The sequence below is a fragment of the Capsella rubella genome, unplaced genomic scaffold (genome assembly GCF_000375325.1).
Source record: "Capsella rubella cultivar Monte Gargano unplaced genomic scaffold, Caprub1_0 scaffold_3, whole genome shotgun sequence".
Taxonomy (NCBI): Eukaryota; Viridiplantae; Streptophyta; class Magnoliopsida; order Brassicales; family Brassicaceae; genus Capsella; species Capsella rubella.
In genome coordinates this window covers 14,298,132-14,313,128 of record NW_006238921.1, presented here as the reverse complement: position 1 = coordinate 14,313,128, position 14,997 = coordinate 14,298,132, and the positions used below count along the sequence as shown (strand labels likewise).

Sequence of the window (14,997 nt, the reverse complement as noted above, 5' to 3'; positions counted from 1 at the left end):
TTATTATTTGGTTTCCAATAAAAATTTGCCACACACATTCCGAAGTATTTGTCCCCAAAAAATATAATACTTGAGTGTTAAATTGATTGGGTTAACCCATGAATCCATCAATTCAAATGGATTGGCTCAAGACATAATAGACATATATGTATTTCATTTCATCGATCAAACAGTGTACTTCAGTTTGTTTTAATTCATATTGATTTAGTTTGGTCCGATCTACCGTAATTCATATTGATTGTCATCGTTAAGTTATCAAGAACTAGAAAGAGTAATTATATTGTTAAGACCTTTAAAAGGAACTTATCATACCACAACTTATTCGGACTACGGATCAAGTTGCATACATTTTCACTAAAGCTTTTGAGAGTATTCAATTTCGATATTTACTTAGCAATTTGAGCATTTGTGATCTCCACAGTCCAATTTGAAGGGGAGTATCATGGGTTATATATTTCTAGTCCAAGTCCATATGTTTTACATGTGTTTAATTAACCTAGTTCTTTTGTACTATATACATATTTGCATCATACGATCAATAAAGCCAAGTCAATTCCACTATCTACTCTGACAAACTATAATGTCCAACAACAACGTATCATTATTTCTTTTGAAGACTGATCATGGAAGTTTAAGCTAGGTTTTAAACCAGTTGAGCTTTCTTTAAACGATTGTGTTCACACTTATGCACACATGTTACCAACGACAATATAAGAGACAATTCAACACTTTTGAGTGGTGCATTAGACTTAATTCTTTGTTTGACTGCTAGAGATCATATCTTTTATTTATCACGTTGTGCTTTGCTTTGAAAACCTTAACTTGTTATGTTTAGTGTGTGTCAATGTGTCTCCAATTAGCTTAACACAAGACTTGTGTGGCGCTCCTCACTTTATTCACACGAACCATCTAATCCAAATCAGAGTCTCAAGGAGAGTGCACCCTTTGAGCATTGGCCAGCCTTGATTCGGGCATGGCAGAAAGGTACGTCCTCTCTCGAATCAGCAGTTCACTTTCAGCCGATCATTGAACTATCCTCCCCTCTAGGTTCTCTAGGTTCTTATTATGATGCCCTTTATCTAACCATGTTCATTATTGGCACATTACCAGATCTTTTTAATTTAAGTTTTACTCTTTTATATATGTTCTCCACAAACCTTATAAACTATATTTGCTACATTTTCTTCATGAATAGTAATTTAAATAGTTTCCTACAAGAATAAATTAAAATTCTAATAGATTATTTATAGATAAATAATTTAAATAGTTTCCTAAACAAATAAATAAAAATACTAATATATTTATACATCGATAAACACATATTCCAAAATGTTCACCAAAACAAAACAAAAAAAAAATACATATTCCAAAATATAGTCAACACTTTTTTTATGGTATATGAGGATGTGCTTAGTTTTTTTCTCCAAGTAATTAACACAAAAAGTTGAAAATCATTAAATGTTTTACTCTTTTTGACATAATTTGAGATATTCATTTGACTTCAAAATTTGAACTTATATATATACTATTAGCCATACTTAAAATATGGCTAATCCTCTCAACTTGATAGAATATCTATACTAACATAGGGATATCGCTATTTAATAGTGATGATCATATAACTTTTTTTTCTTCTTCAAATTCCGATCAGAAAGAGAGAGAGAGAGAGATCAAGAAATGGCTAATCTTGGTCTTATGATCACTCTAATCACGGTTTTGATTTGTTTATCCTCAAGCTTCACCAAATCATCCAAAGGCATTAAAATTGATTTACCTAAATCCCTTAACCTCACCCTCTTAACCAATCCTTCCACCATCTCCGCCGCTTCTCAAGACTTCGGAAACATCACCACCGTCACCCCCAGCGGCGTTATCTGCCCCTCCTCCTCCTCCGATATATCACGTCTCCTCCACTACGCCGCGAACGAAAAAACAACGTTCCAAGTGGCGGCTCGAGGCCAAGGCCACTCCTTAAACGGCCAAGCCTCGGTCTCGGGAGGAGTAGTCGTCAACATGACATGCCTCGCCGACGATGTGGTGGTTTCGAAAGACAAGAAGTACGCTGACGTGGCGGCAGGGACGTTATGGGTGGATGTGCTGAAAAAGACGGCGGAGGAAGGTGTTTCGCCGGTTTCTTGGACGGATTATTTGCATATAAGCGTCGGAGGAACGCTTTCGAATGGTGGGATCGGTGGTCAAGTGTTTCGAAACGGTCCTCTTATTAGTAACGTTCTTGAGTTGGACGTTATAACTGGTACGCATCTTCTAATATTATTATACTTTTATTACATTAAAAGTTTAAAATCCATTTTTATAGTATTTTTTGGTGTACCATATGTTTTTTTTATACTTCTGCTAAAAACTTTTTTGCATCACACGCAATGGAATCTTCGAAATACAAAATGCGTAACGCATCTAAGATATATATAAAATACTATTGTACGTTCATGAAACTTTTGTGTTTTCTACAAAACTAACCACAGTTGGTTGCGTGTTAATTTGTCTTTTTTTTTGGTAATGTACATGTACATGCATGACGCATGTAAATGGACCTTTGCAGGTTTCTAGATTTTCTGTTGTTTTTTGAGAAATAAAAACTTCCACTAAAATTTTTAAAATTTTGGTAGAAAGAAATACTATTTTTTTTTTTAACATAATAGTATACTATTAGTTATGGTTTATGCATTTTACATATTATGAAAGGTTTTTCTTATTTCTTACGTATGTAAATTACATAAAATTAGTATTGTCAAGTAAGTAAGAATAAATATAATTTTTTTCAACAAAACTATTTGTAGAGACGTATTATTATTTTTTCTCGCATCTAATCTATTATATATTCCATAGATTCTGCGTATCTTAATATTAAATTATAAAAGGGATAGGTCAACGAATTAAAACAATTATGTGGGTTGACATTTCTGATTACCATCAACATTAATATGACGGTAACCTAGATTTTTTTTTTGTAATAGACATGTTCTTGTTGTTCTTGGGTTCAAATTTCATTTGAAGGAACTGTGAACTGTGTGAATCACTGAATAACTCATAAATAATATTTTTTCACGAATCACTGAATATTATATAAGAAAGACTCTTTACGATAAACTCAAATTGTGTTTGTTTTCTCAATGTATATTGATTTCAGGGAAAGGTGAAATGTTGACATGCTCGCCAAAGCTAAACTCAGAATTGTTCTATGGAGTGTTAGGAGGTTTGGGTCAATTTGGGATTATAACGAGAGCCAGAATTGTTTTGGACCATGCACCTAAAAGGGTACGTATCATCACATCTTACCATTTATTTTCTGTCCATTGTATTGGATTTATATAATTAAGTATTAATTTAATATTTAGTCAACATTCCATATCCCGATTTTAATTAGTAGTTACCTTTCAATTTCTATTTGACATATAATATAATAGAAAATGTCATTTGTGAAAGAAAGCTTCTGGCTATGAAAAGTTGAAAAGTGAAAACTATGCAAACCAGACTATATTATTATAGATTTTTTAGTCATTTAGGACAAGAATGATTGTTAGCCTTTTTTCAAAACTAAAGAAAGAAATTAAAAGCAGTATAAAAACGGGTAGCCAATAATATTCATGTAAATTTTGTCTTGTGAATATTTAGACAAAATATTCTTAAGACTAATTTTTCTTTTGTCTTTTTGTAATTATGTTATACTATAATTACCCTACAATAAAAGCGTATAATATATGTTTAAAACGTGTTATGATTTAGTTTTACACTAAAGATCTAGTGTTAGAGACGTATGGATCACAAATTACATGAAGCTTTCTTAGATGGTATCCTAAAACTAAAAATTAGGTATACAATTAATTTGGTAGGAATTTGGAGTTTAAGGTCAAAGGCATAAAATTGAATTAATTTGAACAAAATCTATGCATTGAATAAAAAAAAGATATGGCTTATTTTATTATGTATAATCCATTATTCCTAGGACTTGGTTGTCCAATCTTGTCTTATGCATGCAAATCTTTTTGATGTCAATATATAATCTTTGTCTATTAGAGTCAAGCTCCTTGATTAGTCAAATATACTCCAAAGAGTTGAATATAAATATAGTCTTTGGGTACGTTTGTATATTAATGGTAAGTTTGTTGACTAATTAAGAATCTTATAAACGTGGTAAACTCTATATTTGGTTATCAGTTTAGAAATAATGTAAGGTCGTTGGTAAATTAATATAGAGAAAACATTGGAACATCCTTTATTTAATTTCCATTGCGCAATGTTTTGCTTTGTGTGTTTTGAATAAAAACGAATGTGCAAAATAACATGATTTATTTCTTTATATATTTGTATGCATAAATTAAAGAGAACTTTTCTTGTTGTTTCTTATGAAAAAAATTGTGTAGGCGAAATGGTTTCGGATGCTATACAGTGACTTCACAGCTTTTACAAAGGATCAAGAACGTTTGATATCAATGGCTAATGATATTGGAGTTGACTATTTAGAAGGCCAAATATTTATGTCCAACGGCGTCGTTGACACTTCTTTTTTCCCACCGTCCGATCAATCTAAAGTCACTGATTTAGTGAAGAAGCATGGTATCATCTACGTTCTCGAAACTGCCAAGTATTATGATGACCCTAATCTTCCCATCATCCGCGAGGTACTATACTTGTTCACCATCTTGATCACATTACACATCATCTCATTGCACTATCACATACATAGATTCATAGTTCAGACCAAACTAAATATCATTTATACTTGGTAGGTGGTTGACAAGCTTAAGCAAAGCCTAAGTTACTTGCCCGGGTTCATATCAATGCACGACGTGTCCTATTTCGATTTCTTGAACCGTGTACAAGTCGAAGAAAACAAACTTAGATCATTGGGTTTATGGGAAGTTCCTCATCCGTGGCTTAACCTATACGTTCCTAAATCTCGGATTCTTGATTTTCATAACGGTGTTGTCAAAGACATTCTTCTTAAGCAAAAAACAGCTTCAGGACTCGCTCTCCTCTATCCCACAAACCGGAATAAGTACGTACCTTCTTCTCTCTATTCATACATTTATCTTCAAGAACAACAAGTAGATGATTTGTTGTTGTAACTATTAGATGGGACAATCGTATGTCGGCGATGATACCAGAGATCGATGAAGATGTTATATACGTTATCGGACTACTACAATCCGCTACTCCACAGACTTTGCCAGAAATGGAGAGCGTTAACGCTAAGATAATTAGGTTTTGCAAGGATTCAGGTATTAAGATTAAGCAATATCTAATGCGTTACACTAGAAAGGAAGATTGGATTGAGCATTTTGGATCAAAATGGAATGATTTCTCCAAGAGGAAAGAGCTATTTGATCCCAAGAAACTCTTGTCTCCAGGGCAAGACATCTTTTGACTAAGTCTTAATTCTCTATTAGAAACATATATACAGATATGCTTGTAGTCTCGTAGACTGTTTTAGTTAATAATCAAAGCTACAAAAATTTCTCACCCACAGCAACGATTAACATGTAAAATGTGATTTTAACTCGGACAAAAAATTACATGAGGAGCGGGAAACCGAATCCAAACCAGATTAAACCGAAAAACTCTCAGCCAAAGGAAGCATATTATACTAAACCGGAGGTCTCTGATCATGCTGCTTCAACGACAACTGCAGCAGCAACAACATCAGGAGCTGTTGATTCATCATCTGTGTTGTCCGGTGAAACCACAACTCTCAGTGAATCTTCTTCCTCTGGTTCAGATTCAGATTCCTTATCTGCAGCTTCATCGGCCATGAGCTTGTCTTGAAGCTTCTTCATGAGCTCTTCTTGATCAGATTCGTTCTGTCTCAGGAATTTCTTTAAGGCCTCTTTCCCATGGTAGTTTTTACCGTTGAGATTGTAAAATGTTCCGTTTTTCGCGATGAACTTGTGCTTTATGCTCAGGTCGATTATCTCTGTGACCTTGCAGATTCCTTTGCCGAATTCAAGCTCAAACTGAGCAGTCCTAAATGGCGGAGCGAGTTTGTTCTTCACTATCTTCACCGAGACTTGACTCCCCGTTGTCTGCACAAAAGCATACAATCTTAGTGTTTCAAACACTAGCTTGTAGACAACATTAAGTCATTCTGAAGGTCAGTTTTGTTTGAAACTAAGGATCCAATCGAAAAGTTTAGTTATCAGTTAAACACACATCACCAACATAAAACAGGTCCTAAGAAAAAGATGTAAGATAAGAGCTTGGAACCGAAATTGTGTAGGTGGCGGGTTTTGGAAGTTTACCTCTTCACCTTTCTTGATAAGTCCAATTCGCTTAATATTCAAACGCATAGAAGCATAAAACTTCAAAGCATTTCCACCACACGTAACTTCTGTTGGACCTCCAAATCCTCCAAATGTAGATAATTTTGATCTCACCTGAATATAAAACAAAAGAAGTACAGACACAATCGCATAAGAGACTTTACATTTTGAATACTGGAACTTTTCAACAAATCTCAGCTACTAACGTTATCTTACCTGATTTATAAAGATCAGAAGTGTTTGTGATAACGATAAAGAATGGCTCAATTTACGCAAAGCTTGGCTCATCAATCTGGCTTGCATAGCCATATGGGCATCACCCATCTCGCCCTCGAGTTCTCCTTTAGGTACAAGAGCAGCCACCTATATAACAAAAATCACATGAAATCATGAGAGAGCAAAATATAGATCTCAAAGCAAAAGCATCAACCCATAACCCATCCCATATAAATCACCTTACTTACACTGTCAACTACAATAACATCAACTGAACCACTTCGGATTAAAGTGTCCACAAGACTAAGGGCCTGTTCACCACAATCAGGCTGTGAAAGAAGCAGATTTTCTGTATTTACACCGATTGCCTTAGCAAGTGACGAGTCAAGAGCATGCTCAGCATCTACAAAGACACAGGTTCCTGTATGCAACAAACTTCTTTAGAATAAGACATCTTTTTCTATACAATATGGCACTGTAAACCGAGGAGTTAAAGAAATGTAACAACCTCCTTGTTTTTGTGCTTCTGCAATAACATGAAGAGCAAGTGTTGTCTTTCCTGATGCTTCAGGACCATATATCTCCACAACACGCCCCTATGGAATTCACAATTAGGAGACCAATATCATTGGACTCTTCAAAGAGATACATAGAGATATACAGAAAACTCCATTAACAAAGCTAAACATCGAAATGAAACCAACCTATTGAACACTAAAAGACACATTTTGGGGAAAGAATAATACTACCAAGAGGCAGATAATACCTTAGGAAGACCACCGACTCCCAATGCTAAATCGAGGGCAAAAGATCCGGTAGAGAAAACTGGAACATTTCTAGGAGAAACAGCACGACCGAGCCACATTATTGACCCTTTGCCAAATGAACTTGTAATCTGATCAAGTGCTTCCTGAAGAGCAATCTCCTTTTTGGACATACCTTCCTCAGATGATCCATTTCCATCTGACTTAGATTTCTTTTTAGCTTCAAAAGCAAAACAATTGCAGAGTTAATGGCAAAAACCTCAACTGTAAGAACCACACTGAGCAGAGCAATCAGAAAAAGAAAGGATTTGCCTTTAGTATTTATCGAAAGTACATATATATTCATCTAATCAAATGAAAGACCAGTTTCAGTATATCGATTCATAGACACAAAGGTTAAAGCTTTAAACAACCTTTGGCAGCAAAGCCTCGAAGCTGAAATGATGTTCCAACCACACTGCTATTAAATACCTGCAAAACCCATGGAACCAAACTTTCTCAATAAATTTAGTAATTTACCAAGCCAAACAATAAGAGAACGAAATCAAACAAAGCCACAAAATTTGGGATTTATTCTTATTTCATATGGGATTAATCAAAACACACTCAATTAAGCAATGAAAACGACAGTAACAGAGTTTTAAAAATCTGACAATACCCAAGTGAGAATAAAAAAATATAAATACCTCTGACGAGAACAGAGAGCGTCTCAGAGAAGACACGTTACGGAGTATCCTCGCCATTGAAAAGTACTAAAGCTTCTTCTCCACTTTTACTAAACCACAGTTAAAGAAACAGACCCAAGAAAACACGAGGGATCAAAAAAATGGAAAATTTTGAACTACCCAGAAGTGAGAGTTTTATGAACTGGAGAAAGAAGAGAAAACACAGAGAAGAAATGCGAAAAAAAAGGAGAAGTTTTTAGGGTTTTAGGTTTTCGTTTCCCTCCTTTCGAACCATTGTTTTGATCGGTTCTTTACAAGTCGACACACATGTTTTGTCTTCTGTCTTTCTTAGCTCAAACCGACGCCTAAACCGTCTCTTTTGTTGGTTTATGTATATTAGATTCCTCGGTTAAAATAAATTTTGCGTTCTACAACAGACATGTTAAGTATGAACTGATTAAATACGGTTCTGTGGAACCAAATGATTTCGTTGTCGAAAATAAATTGAATTGAGATCGAAAATCTGACCAGAACGACAAAATATTATAACTTAGAAACAAATTCATAAGAAGATTACAAATGAAAAATCAAAGACACAAAAACCAACCAAAGAACCAATTTTTCTTTTTTTTTTCAACAAACCAACCACCCAAAACTTGATATATAATTAAACCGGACCATGACTCTGCAAATTAAGAAACACAACCTCGGCTCAAAGACCTCACACTCTCCTTTCTTCAGATTCTTCACTGTTGCTTACATTCCGGTGGCCTCTCACCTGCTTGACCTTCCGCAACTTGACTTCTTCCAGCCTTCTGTTCAAAAAAAAAACAAAAAATTGAGATCTCAGGTTAGTGACAGCCGTTGGATTATCAACAAGAGACATATCCATCAGTAGATTAGTTGAACCTTGTGACCAGCTGATGACTGCAAAAGAAAGCGAAAAAGAAACCACCAAATCAGTTTCAGAGGTTTTAGTTTTACATTAGAAATATAAAGTGAAACCAAAATCACATTATAGTTTACCTTCTTTCTGCTCTTCTTTCCTTGATCTGCTTCTTCTTCCTCGTCATCATCCTCTTCATCATCATCCTCGTCATCCTCATCATCTTCCTCGTCCTCTTCATCATCATCATCTTCATCAATCTCATCATCGTCTTCCTCCATATCAAGGTCATCTGCCTCAACAGCTTCACCAGTGAACCATGACACAGCATGCGATATGATTTTTTCTTTAATGGTTGATCTACAGGATAAACAGTTGGGTTGATTCAGATCCTAGAATTAGAAATCAAGTGAAGAGAATAAAAGATGAAATAAAAAAAGGTACAAACCCGATATCATAGTCGTGTTCCATTTGGCCTTGGAGTTCGTCAGCCTGCGCAAGATTCAATGATCATATTCATATTAATGTTTAGCAGAATCTTATGTACTGAATCAAAAGTTAAACTGCCACAGGGTATAGACATACCATGTCATCATCAAGATCCTCATCATCGTCAGGAACTTGAGGTGGGCTGAAAAAGTTGAAGAAACTCTCACAGTCCTCAGTCTTAGTGATTGGCTTTGTGTTTTTCGATCCTTTCTTTGGCTTCTTTTTTAGAATCTTCTGTGTCAAACACTTTCCAGGATACCATTCAATCTCAGTCCTGAGCAACAGTAAACAATCAATAAAGAGCTCTCGCTTCAGAATTAAGAAAAAGAGTAAATACTTGACAAAGTAAAAGATTACCCAAGGGCCTTCTCGAGGATAGGCTCATCTTCATCAATCATGTGATATGTCTTGGTCAAGACAGTGTTCTTGAAGTAAGGGTTCTGATCAAAGAAAAACTCAAGCTTGAACCCTTTAGGTTCTTCAACCCTACTCCACTTGATATCTTTAAGATACTTAAGAGCCCCTTCATCTCGCTCAGTTATCTAAATCCATGGAAAAAAGAACACATAAGGATAAAGAGAATCATTTTTGGATAGACCAAAAAGAAGTATTCTAGTAACAAACCTCCTCAGCTGTAATTTCATTGTTCTTCAATGCAATAAGCCAGAAATCTGGCACTCCTTTCTCTGAAAAAAAAGGATTTTATATCATTTAGAAACATGAGTCACCATCGTCATTACAAACTAATAATATAAACATATTTCAGTGTAAGAATCGAAAAAAATACCTTCAGGTGTTTTATCTTCACCTTGTTCTGATTTTACTTCTTCAGCTGCACCTTCAACTTCAACCACACCGTTCACAATCTCATAACGCTGTATGTGATTGGGGAATAGAAAAGAGGAAAACCATTAGAATCAGTTATAATCAAGAATGGTGCAGAAAAAAGAGAGTAAAGAACATGCATCCCTAACATTCAAGAAAGTCTTATATTTAAGACTCATCACTTCAGCAGGTGGCATATAAGTAACAAAGATATTCTAATAATAGGAAATTAAAGACCACAAGAAGCTGAAAGAATCAAAGACCGTTTTCAAACCTTGGTATACAAAGGCTGGTATAGCTTTTGATATTTAGCTTCTAGAGCTGCCCTCTCTTCGAAGAATTTTGATTCCATCTCATCATATTGGTTCTGCAAAGAAGGAATAGGAATCAAACAGTTGTTCATTCCATCAAATCACATCCCAACACAACAGCCAATTTATTCAAAACAAATAGAAAAGCCAAGATCACATATTTAAAGGCTAGTTCCAAAATCATATAAAGCTAAAATTTTAAACTCACCTGAATCTCTCTTAGAACCTCGACACGCTTCCTGACTATCGGACTCAAGTTCTCAAGGACATCAGAGTGTTGTCCAGCCAAATTCTGCAACTTGTTCTGCAGCAAACACACAAATCAGGGAAAAGTACAACAGCTATCAAAAGCCACAAAACTTCCAAACAATCAGATTAAGAAGCAGAGACAATACTCAAAACCGAAGAACAAGAGAAGAAGAAACCAAACCCCAATTCTCTAAACCCTTTAATCAAATCAATTCTTTAGAAAAAAAAAAAACTCAATCCCTAAAAGTTAACATAGATGAAAACCCAATCTCTAGATAGACATACCCAAATCATATCATGAATAAAAACCTCACCTTGAGAGCATTAACAAGCCCGGCACGATCCTCCTCGTTGAGAGCTATAAGCAAAACACAAAAAGAGAAGCTTTTTTCAATAAATCAAGAAAAGAAAAGAGAACCCAGGCCTCTGGCTAGAGTAATATAAGACAGAAAAAGTTACCGGCGGTGAGATCGGCCATGTTCATGTTGTCCTTGTCGTTGCTCATCTTCGCAAGAAAAGAATCTGGCGGAGGAAGAGGAAGGATAAGAAACCTTAAAACCCTAGATTTTTGGGGACAAATAAGAAAAAAAACTTATTATATAAAGGAAGGGGCTTTGAGAAAATGACCAGACCGTATAAACTGGTCACTTTTGTATAAGCGACAATATCTTTATTTTTTATATTTATTTTATTTTAATATATATTTGGGTTTATGTTTTTAAAATTGAAAAGAGCAAAGCCGTGTTTATTCATAATGGCCAAGAAGGCCCAAACCAAAAAACTATGAGAAAATATGATATTGTGAAAATATATTAAAGTTTATGATTATAATTGATATGTAATTTTGTTTCAATAGAGAATAAATAAATAAAATACATAAGAAAAAGGGTTTTGAGGAAATTAGCAAACCGACATAACTGGACATTTTTTATTTTTTTGCACAAGACCTAAGCGACAATATATGTATGATTTTGGAAAATGTATATTAGAAAAAGTCTCAACTTTCAAGTCTTGAAAATATTTATCAAATTTTCATTGGATTCAATAAATAGTTATTTTAATAAATTTTCACTTAAATTTTAAATTTTGTTGATTTCTAATTTTAGTTGTTAATTTTGTTTACCTTGCTAAAATAATTATATTGTTATAAGTTCATTGACTAGAAAAATTAATAGGATTAATTTTTTGTTCAAAACTTTCATTAAAATATAAACGGTGCCGCTTTGATTTAAAATAACATAAATATGAGATTTGAACCATATACTTAACTAATGCTGCTTGATTATGAAATTGAGGCTCTTTGATGGATGTAATTTTGAAGTAAATAGATCAAGTTTTTGATGTAAAAAAAAATTTGACTCATTTTTTCTTTTACTAAAACAGTGTCATTTTATAATGCGACCAAAATTTTAACATATACTTAACCTCGTTCGTTTACTCTACTCACTAACTTCATAACGTCGGTATTTTTGTAAAATCAATAAAAAGTAACGATTAAAATAAAAATTCAAAAAAAAAACACAGTATGATTCAATTTAAAAATCAATTTATAATCAAAATGAAAGTTGAGATTTTCCTTTGAAATTTTTTAAAGCTAAGACTTTTATATATATATGTTGTAATTCATGTTCTTTTTGAACAAACATTGTATTGTTTTAAGTTTTAAAAGAATAAGTATACACATGTTATATTTTAACATGCAACAACGCAAAAGATTACTTAGTAAAAAAGTACGTTTAGGCAGTAGAACTATAAAATTATTGAAGGGCTTTTCATTAATAATTTAGTTAAACCGAAATAAAATTTATTTATCAAATGGTTGTTTCCTAAAATCCAAAAACCCCTAAAACCCGAAAATTCCAAACCGTCAACAATATTATCAATTATGAAGCCCAACTCAATATTATCTCATTTTAGCCCAGTCGATATTACATATAAATTGGAAAACTAGATCTAATAAACATTCTTGGACTCCACGTAAAATTTCCCATAGACGATGTTGTATTCAAGAAGACCTAAAAGAAACCTAACCACCGTCGTTGCTAAAGTAGAGCAGCCGCCACCGCAGAAGAAGAAGAAGAAGAAGAGGGAGAGAAGGAGGAATGCTACAACAAGTCCTCTTCCTCATCCGTCGTTTTCATCACTTCCCGATGAAATAATTTTGAATTGTTTAGCTCGAATCTCCAAATCTCACTACCGTTCCCTCTCCTTAGTCTGCAAGAGCATCCGATCTCTCCTATCTTCCCCAGAGCTCTACCCTGCTCGCTCCCATGTCCAAAAAACAGAGCCTTGCCTCTACCTATGCCAACACTTACCCACTCATGATCGCTGGTACGTTCTTAATCAAACCCTAATTACCAATGGCGGCTCGATTATGGATGAGTCAAACTTGTCACCTATAACACCACCCACGTCCTGCTCTGCTCCATCGATGTCAACCACGGTAACAGTCGGGTTCGAGATCTACCAAATGGGCGGAACCATCAACGACGAGCCCTCCTCGTCCGTTCGTGTGCTTGATTGTCGGACTCACACGTGGCGTGATGCCCCTAGCATGACGGTGGCAAGGACAAGTGCCGAGTCTGCATTTATAGACGGCGAGATATATGTTATTGGAGGAACAGAGGAACCATCATCTGAGGTTTTTGATCTAAAGACTCAGACTTGGAAGCCATTTTCTTGCCCTTTCGATGTCTCTGCTAAGCTTTCCCTTGCTAGAGGAAAGCTATACGTGAAAAACGGGCATTACGTGTATAATACAAAACAGGGAAGATGGGAGCCATCACTAGAGGTGGGTAATTTGCGTTTGGAAACGAGTGCAGCTTGGTGCATTGTAGGAAATGTAAAAATCAGTGTTTATTTCGTTAAGTTCTTGTGGACTAAGGCCACGCGGTATACGTTCAGGTGGTACGACTCAGACCGTAGAATCTGGTTAGAAGTTGCGGGTTTGGAAGATCTGTATTTCAAGGGTGGTATTTGCAACCCTTCAATAATTCGGTTAGCTAACCATAGTGGGAAACTCATCGTTATATGGTACAAGCCTAGGAATCTCAAGATTCCGGTGGCCGGGAAGAAGCGAGAATATGTATGCAAAACCAAGATGTTTTGGTGTGCGGTGATTAGGTTGGATAAGCGCTTTGGCTCCTCTGGATTACAGATTTGGGGGGAGGTTGAACACTTGGATGCTCTTCTTACAGTCCCCAATTCATACCAGTTTTTGAGCTGTATCACCCTTTGAAACATATCTTTTATTTTCATTTGACCTAGTTAAGTTTGTAGCCACAATAAGAGATTCTTGATTACATGGAGCTGGTGAACTCATTTTTCTTCTGCTAAGTATGATGCCTTGAACGTCAATTTTAGGATTTTCTGTACCAATATACAAGTAAGCTAATTAATGGTCGAACATAAGCAAATTAGGTTTCTAAAGTCTAGATGAACAAGTCAATGTCAATGGAAGATTACATAAACATTAGGTAACCTCGACTTGGTTTTTGTGGACAAATAAGACTTACAAAATAGCATTCTAGCAGGTTACTCAAATCTTAATGACTGAAAGACAAAATTAGTAAATACATATAAAATTGTGTCAATATTATTGAGTTTATTATTTTAATTGATATGTATTTTTATGACAATAGAGAATGAATCAATATATATATATATATAGTCTTGCAAGACCTAAGCGAAAAAATTACGATTTGGAAAATTAGATTTACATTAGAAAAAAAAAAACTTAACTCTCAAGTGTTGAAAACAAATTATTAACTTTCCATTATATGAAATATTTAGTTAATTTTTAATAAACTCTCAATTAGATTGTAAATTTTGTTGATTAGCTGTTAAATTTTGTTTACCTCAAAATAATTACTATGTTATTTCATTGATGAAACAAATTAACAAGGTTAATTTTTGTTGAATACTTTGATTAAAATAGACATTGGCGCCGCTTTGATTAGCTCATGGTAGATTCTCTTTTCCGTTTCAAGTTTTTGATGAACAATAGCTTAATAACTTAGATGATCACACTTTGATTTTGATGGTGGAATCGCAAGATTTTAGGAATCGTTTTCCAAATTCTCTAGATCTATTTAGGGAAGATCGTTAGCCTTAATGAATGCGATCATATATTGGGTTTGACAACTCGTTTCACAACTTCAATAGATCTAATTCGAGTTGTGAAGCAAATATGTTTGTTTGAGATATATGGATCTCATAAATCTGATATAATTGACAACATTAACTTGTTATATCAACGATTTTTTTCTCTTCTTATTTTAAATATAAAATTAGGTTCATGCAATCCTATATTGT

General features: G+C 34.5%; 4 protein-coding genes across 7 annotated transcripts; 2 read left to right on the top strand and 2 right to left on the bottom strand.

Annotated features, from left to right (window-relative positions):
* Nucleotides 1-1,552: 1,552 nt before the first annotated feature.
* LOC17892323 (cytokinin dehydrogenase 2) lies at nucleotides 1,553-5,481 on the top strand. Its single transcript, XM_006297381.2, has 5 exons — nucleotides 1,553-2,254; nucleotides 3,149-3,276; nucleotides 4,383-4,640; nucleotides 4,749-5,017; nucleotides 5,095-5,481. The coding sequence occupies exons 1-5, from the start codon at nucleotides 1,678-1,680 to the stop codon at nucleotides 5,384-5,386; spliced, it is 1,524 nt and encodes a 507-aa protein (XP_006297443.2). The 5' UTR covers nucleotides 1,553-1,677; the 3' UTR covers nucleotides 5,387-5,481.
* On the bottom strand, nucleotides 5,430-8,216 carry LOC17892133 (DNA repair protein recA homolog 3, mitochondrial). 2 transcript variants are annotated; one of them, XM_023786620.1, is made up of 8 exons: nucleotides 7,945-8,216; nucleotides 7,672-7,729; nucleotides 7,261-7,478; nucleotides 7,003-7,090; nucleotides 6,734-6,915; nucleotides 6,495-6,641; nucleotides 6,258-6,392; nucleotides 5,430-6,041 (listed from the first exon to the last, which is right to left on the bottom strand). In XM_023786620.1, the coding sequence occupies exons 1-8, from the start codon at nucleotides 7,999-8,001 to the stop codon at nucleotides 5,625-5,627; spliced, it is 1,302 nt and encodes a 433-aa protein (XP_023642388.1). In that variant the 5' UTR covers nucleotides 8,002-8,216; the 3' UTR covers nucleotides 5,430-5,624. The 2 variants fall into 2 exon arrangements, with proteins under 2 accessions (XP_023642388.1, XP_006299374.1); XM_006299312.2 differs by having other exon boundaries at nucleotides 6,743-6,915; nucleotides 7,945-8,215.
* Nucleotides 8,217-8,405: 189 nt separating this feature from the next.
* Nucleotides 8,406-11,277, bottom strand: LOC17893446 (nucleosome assembly protein 1;2). Of its 3 annotated transcripts, none has more exons than XM_023786669.1 (12): nucleotides 11,143-11,277; nucleotides 10,998-11,041; nucleotides 10,643-10,738; nucleotides 10,398-10,490; nucleotides 10,086-10,173; nucleotides 9,923-9,984; nucleotides 9,656-9,840; nucleotides 9,395-9,572; nucleotides 9,258-9,301; nucleotides 8,950-9,169; nucleotides 8,833-8,850; nucleotides 8,406-8,735 (listed from the first exon to the last, which is right to left on the bottom strand). In XM_023786669.1, the coding sequence occupies exons 1-12, from the start codon at nucleotides 11,186-11,188 to the stop codon at nucleotides 8,670-8,672; spliced, it is 1,140 nt and encodes a 379-aa protein (XP_023642437.1). In that variant the 5' UTR covers nucleotides 11,189-11,277; the 3' UTR covers nucleotides 8,406-8,669. The 3 variants fall into 3 exon arrangements, with proteins under 3 accessions (XP_023642437.1, XP_006297805.2, XP_023642438.1); XM_006297743.2 differs by having other exon boundaries at nucleotides 8,406-8,738; nucleotides 11,143-11,274; XM_023786670.1 differs by lacking the exon at nucleotides 8,833-8,850 and having other exon boundaries at nucleotides 8,406-8,738.
* A 1,402-nt stretch (nucleotides 11,278-12,679) lies between these two features.
* LOC17892490 (putative F-box/kelch-repeat protein At4g35120) lies at nucleotides 12,680-13,921 on the top strand. Its single transcript, XM_006297726.1, has one exon. It carries the CDS (start codon nucleotides 12,680-12,682, stop codon nucleotides 13,919-13,921), a length of 1,242 nt encoding a protein of 413 aa, XP_006297788.1.
* The last annotated feature ends 1,076 nt before the right edge of the window (nucleotides 13,922-14,997 follow it).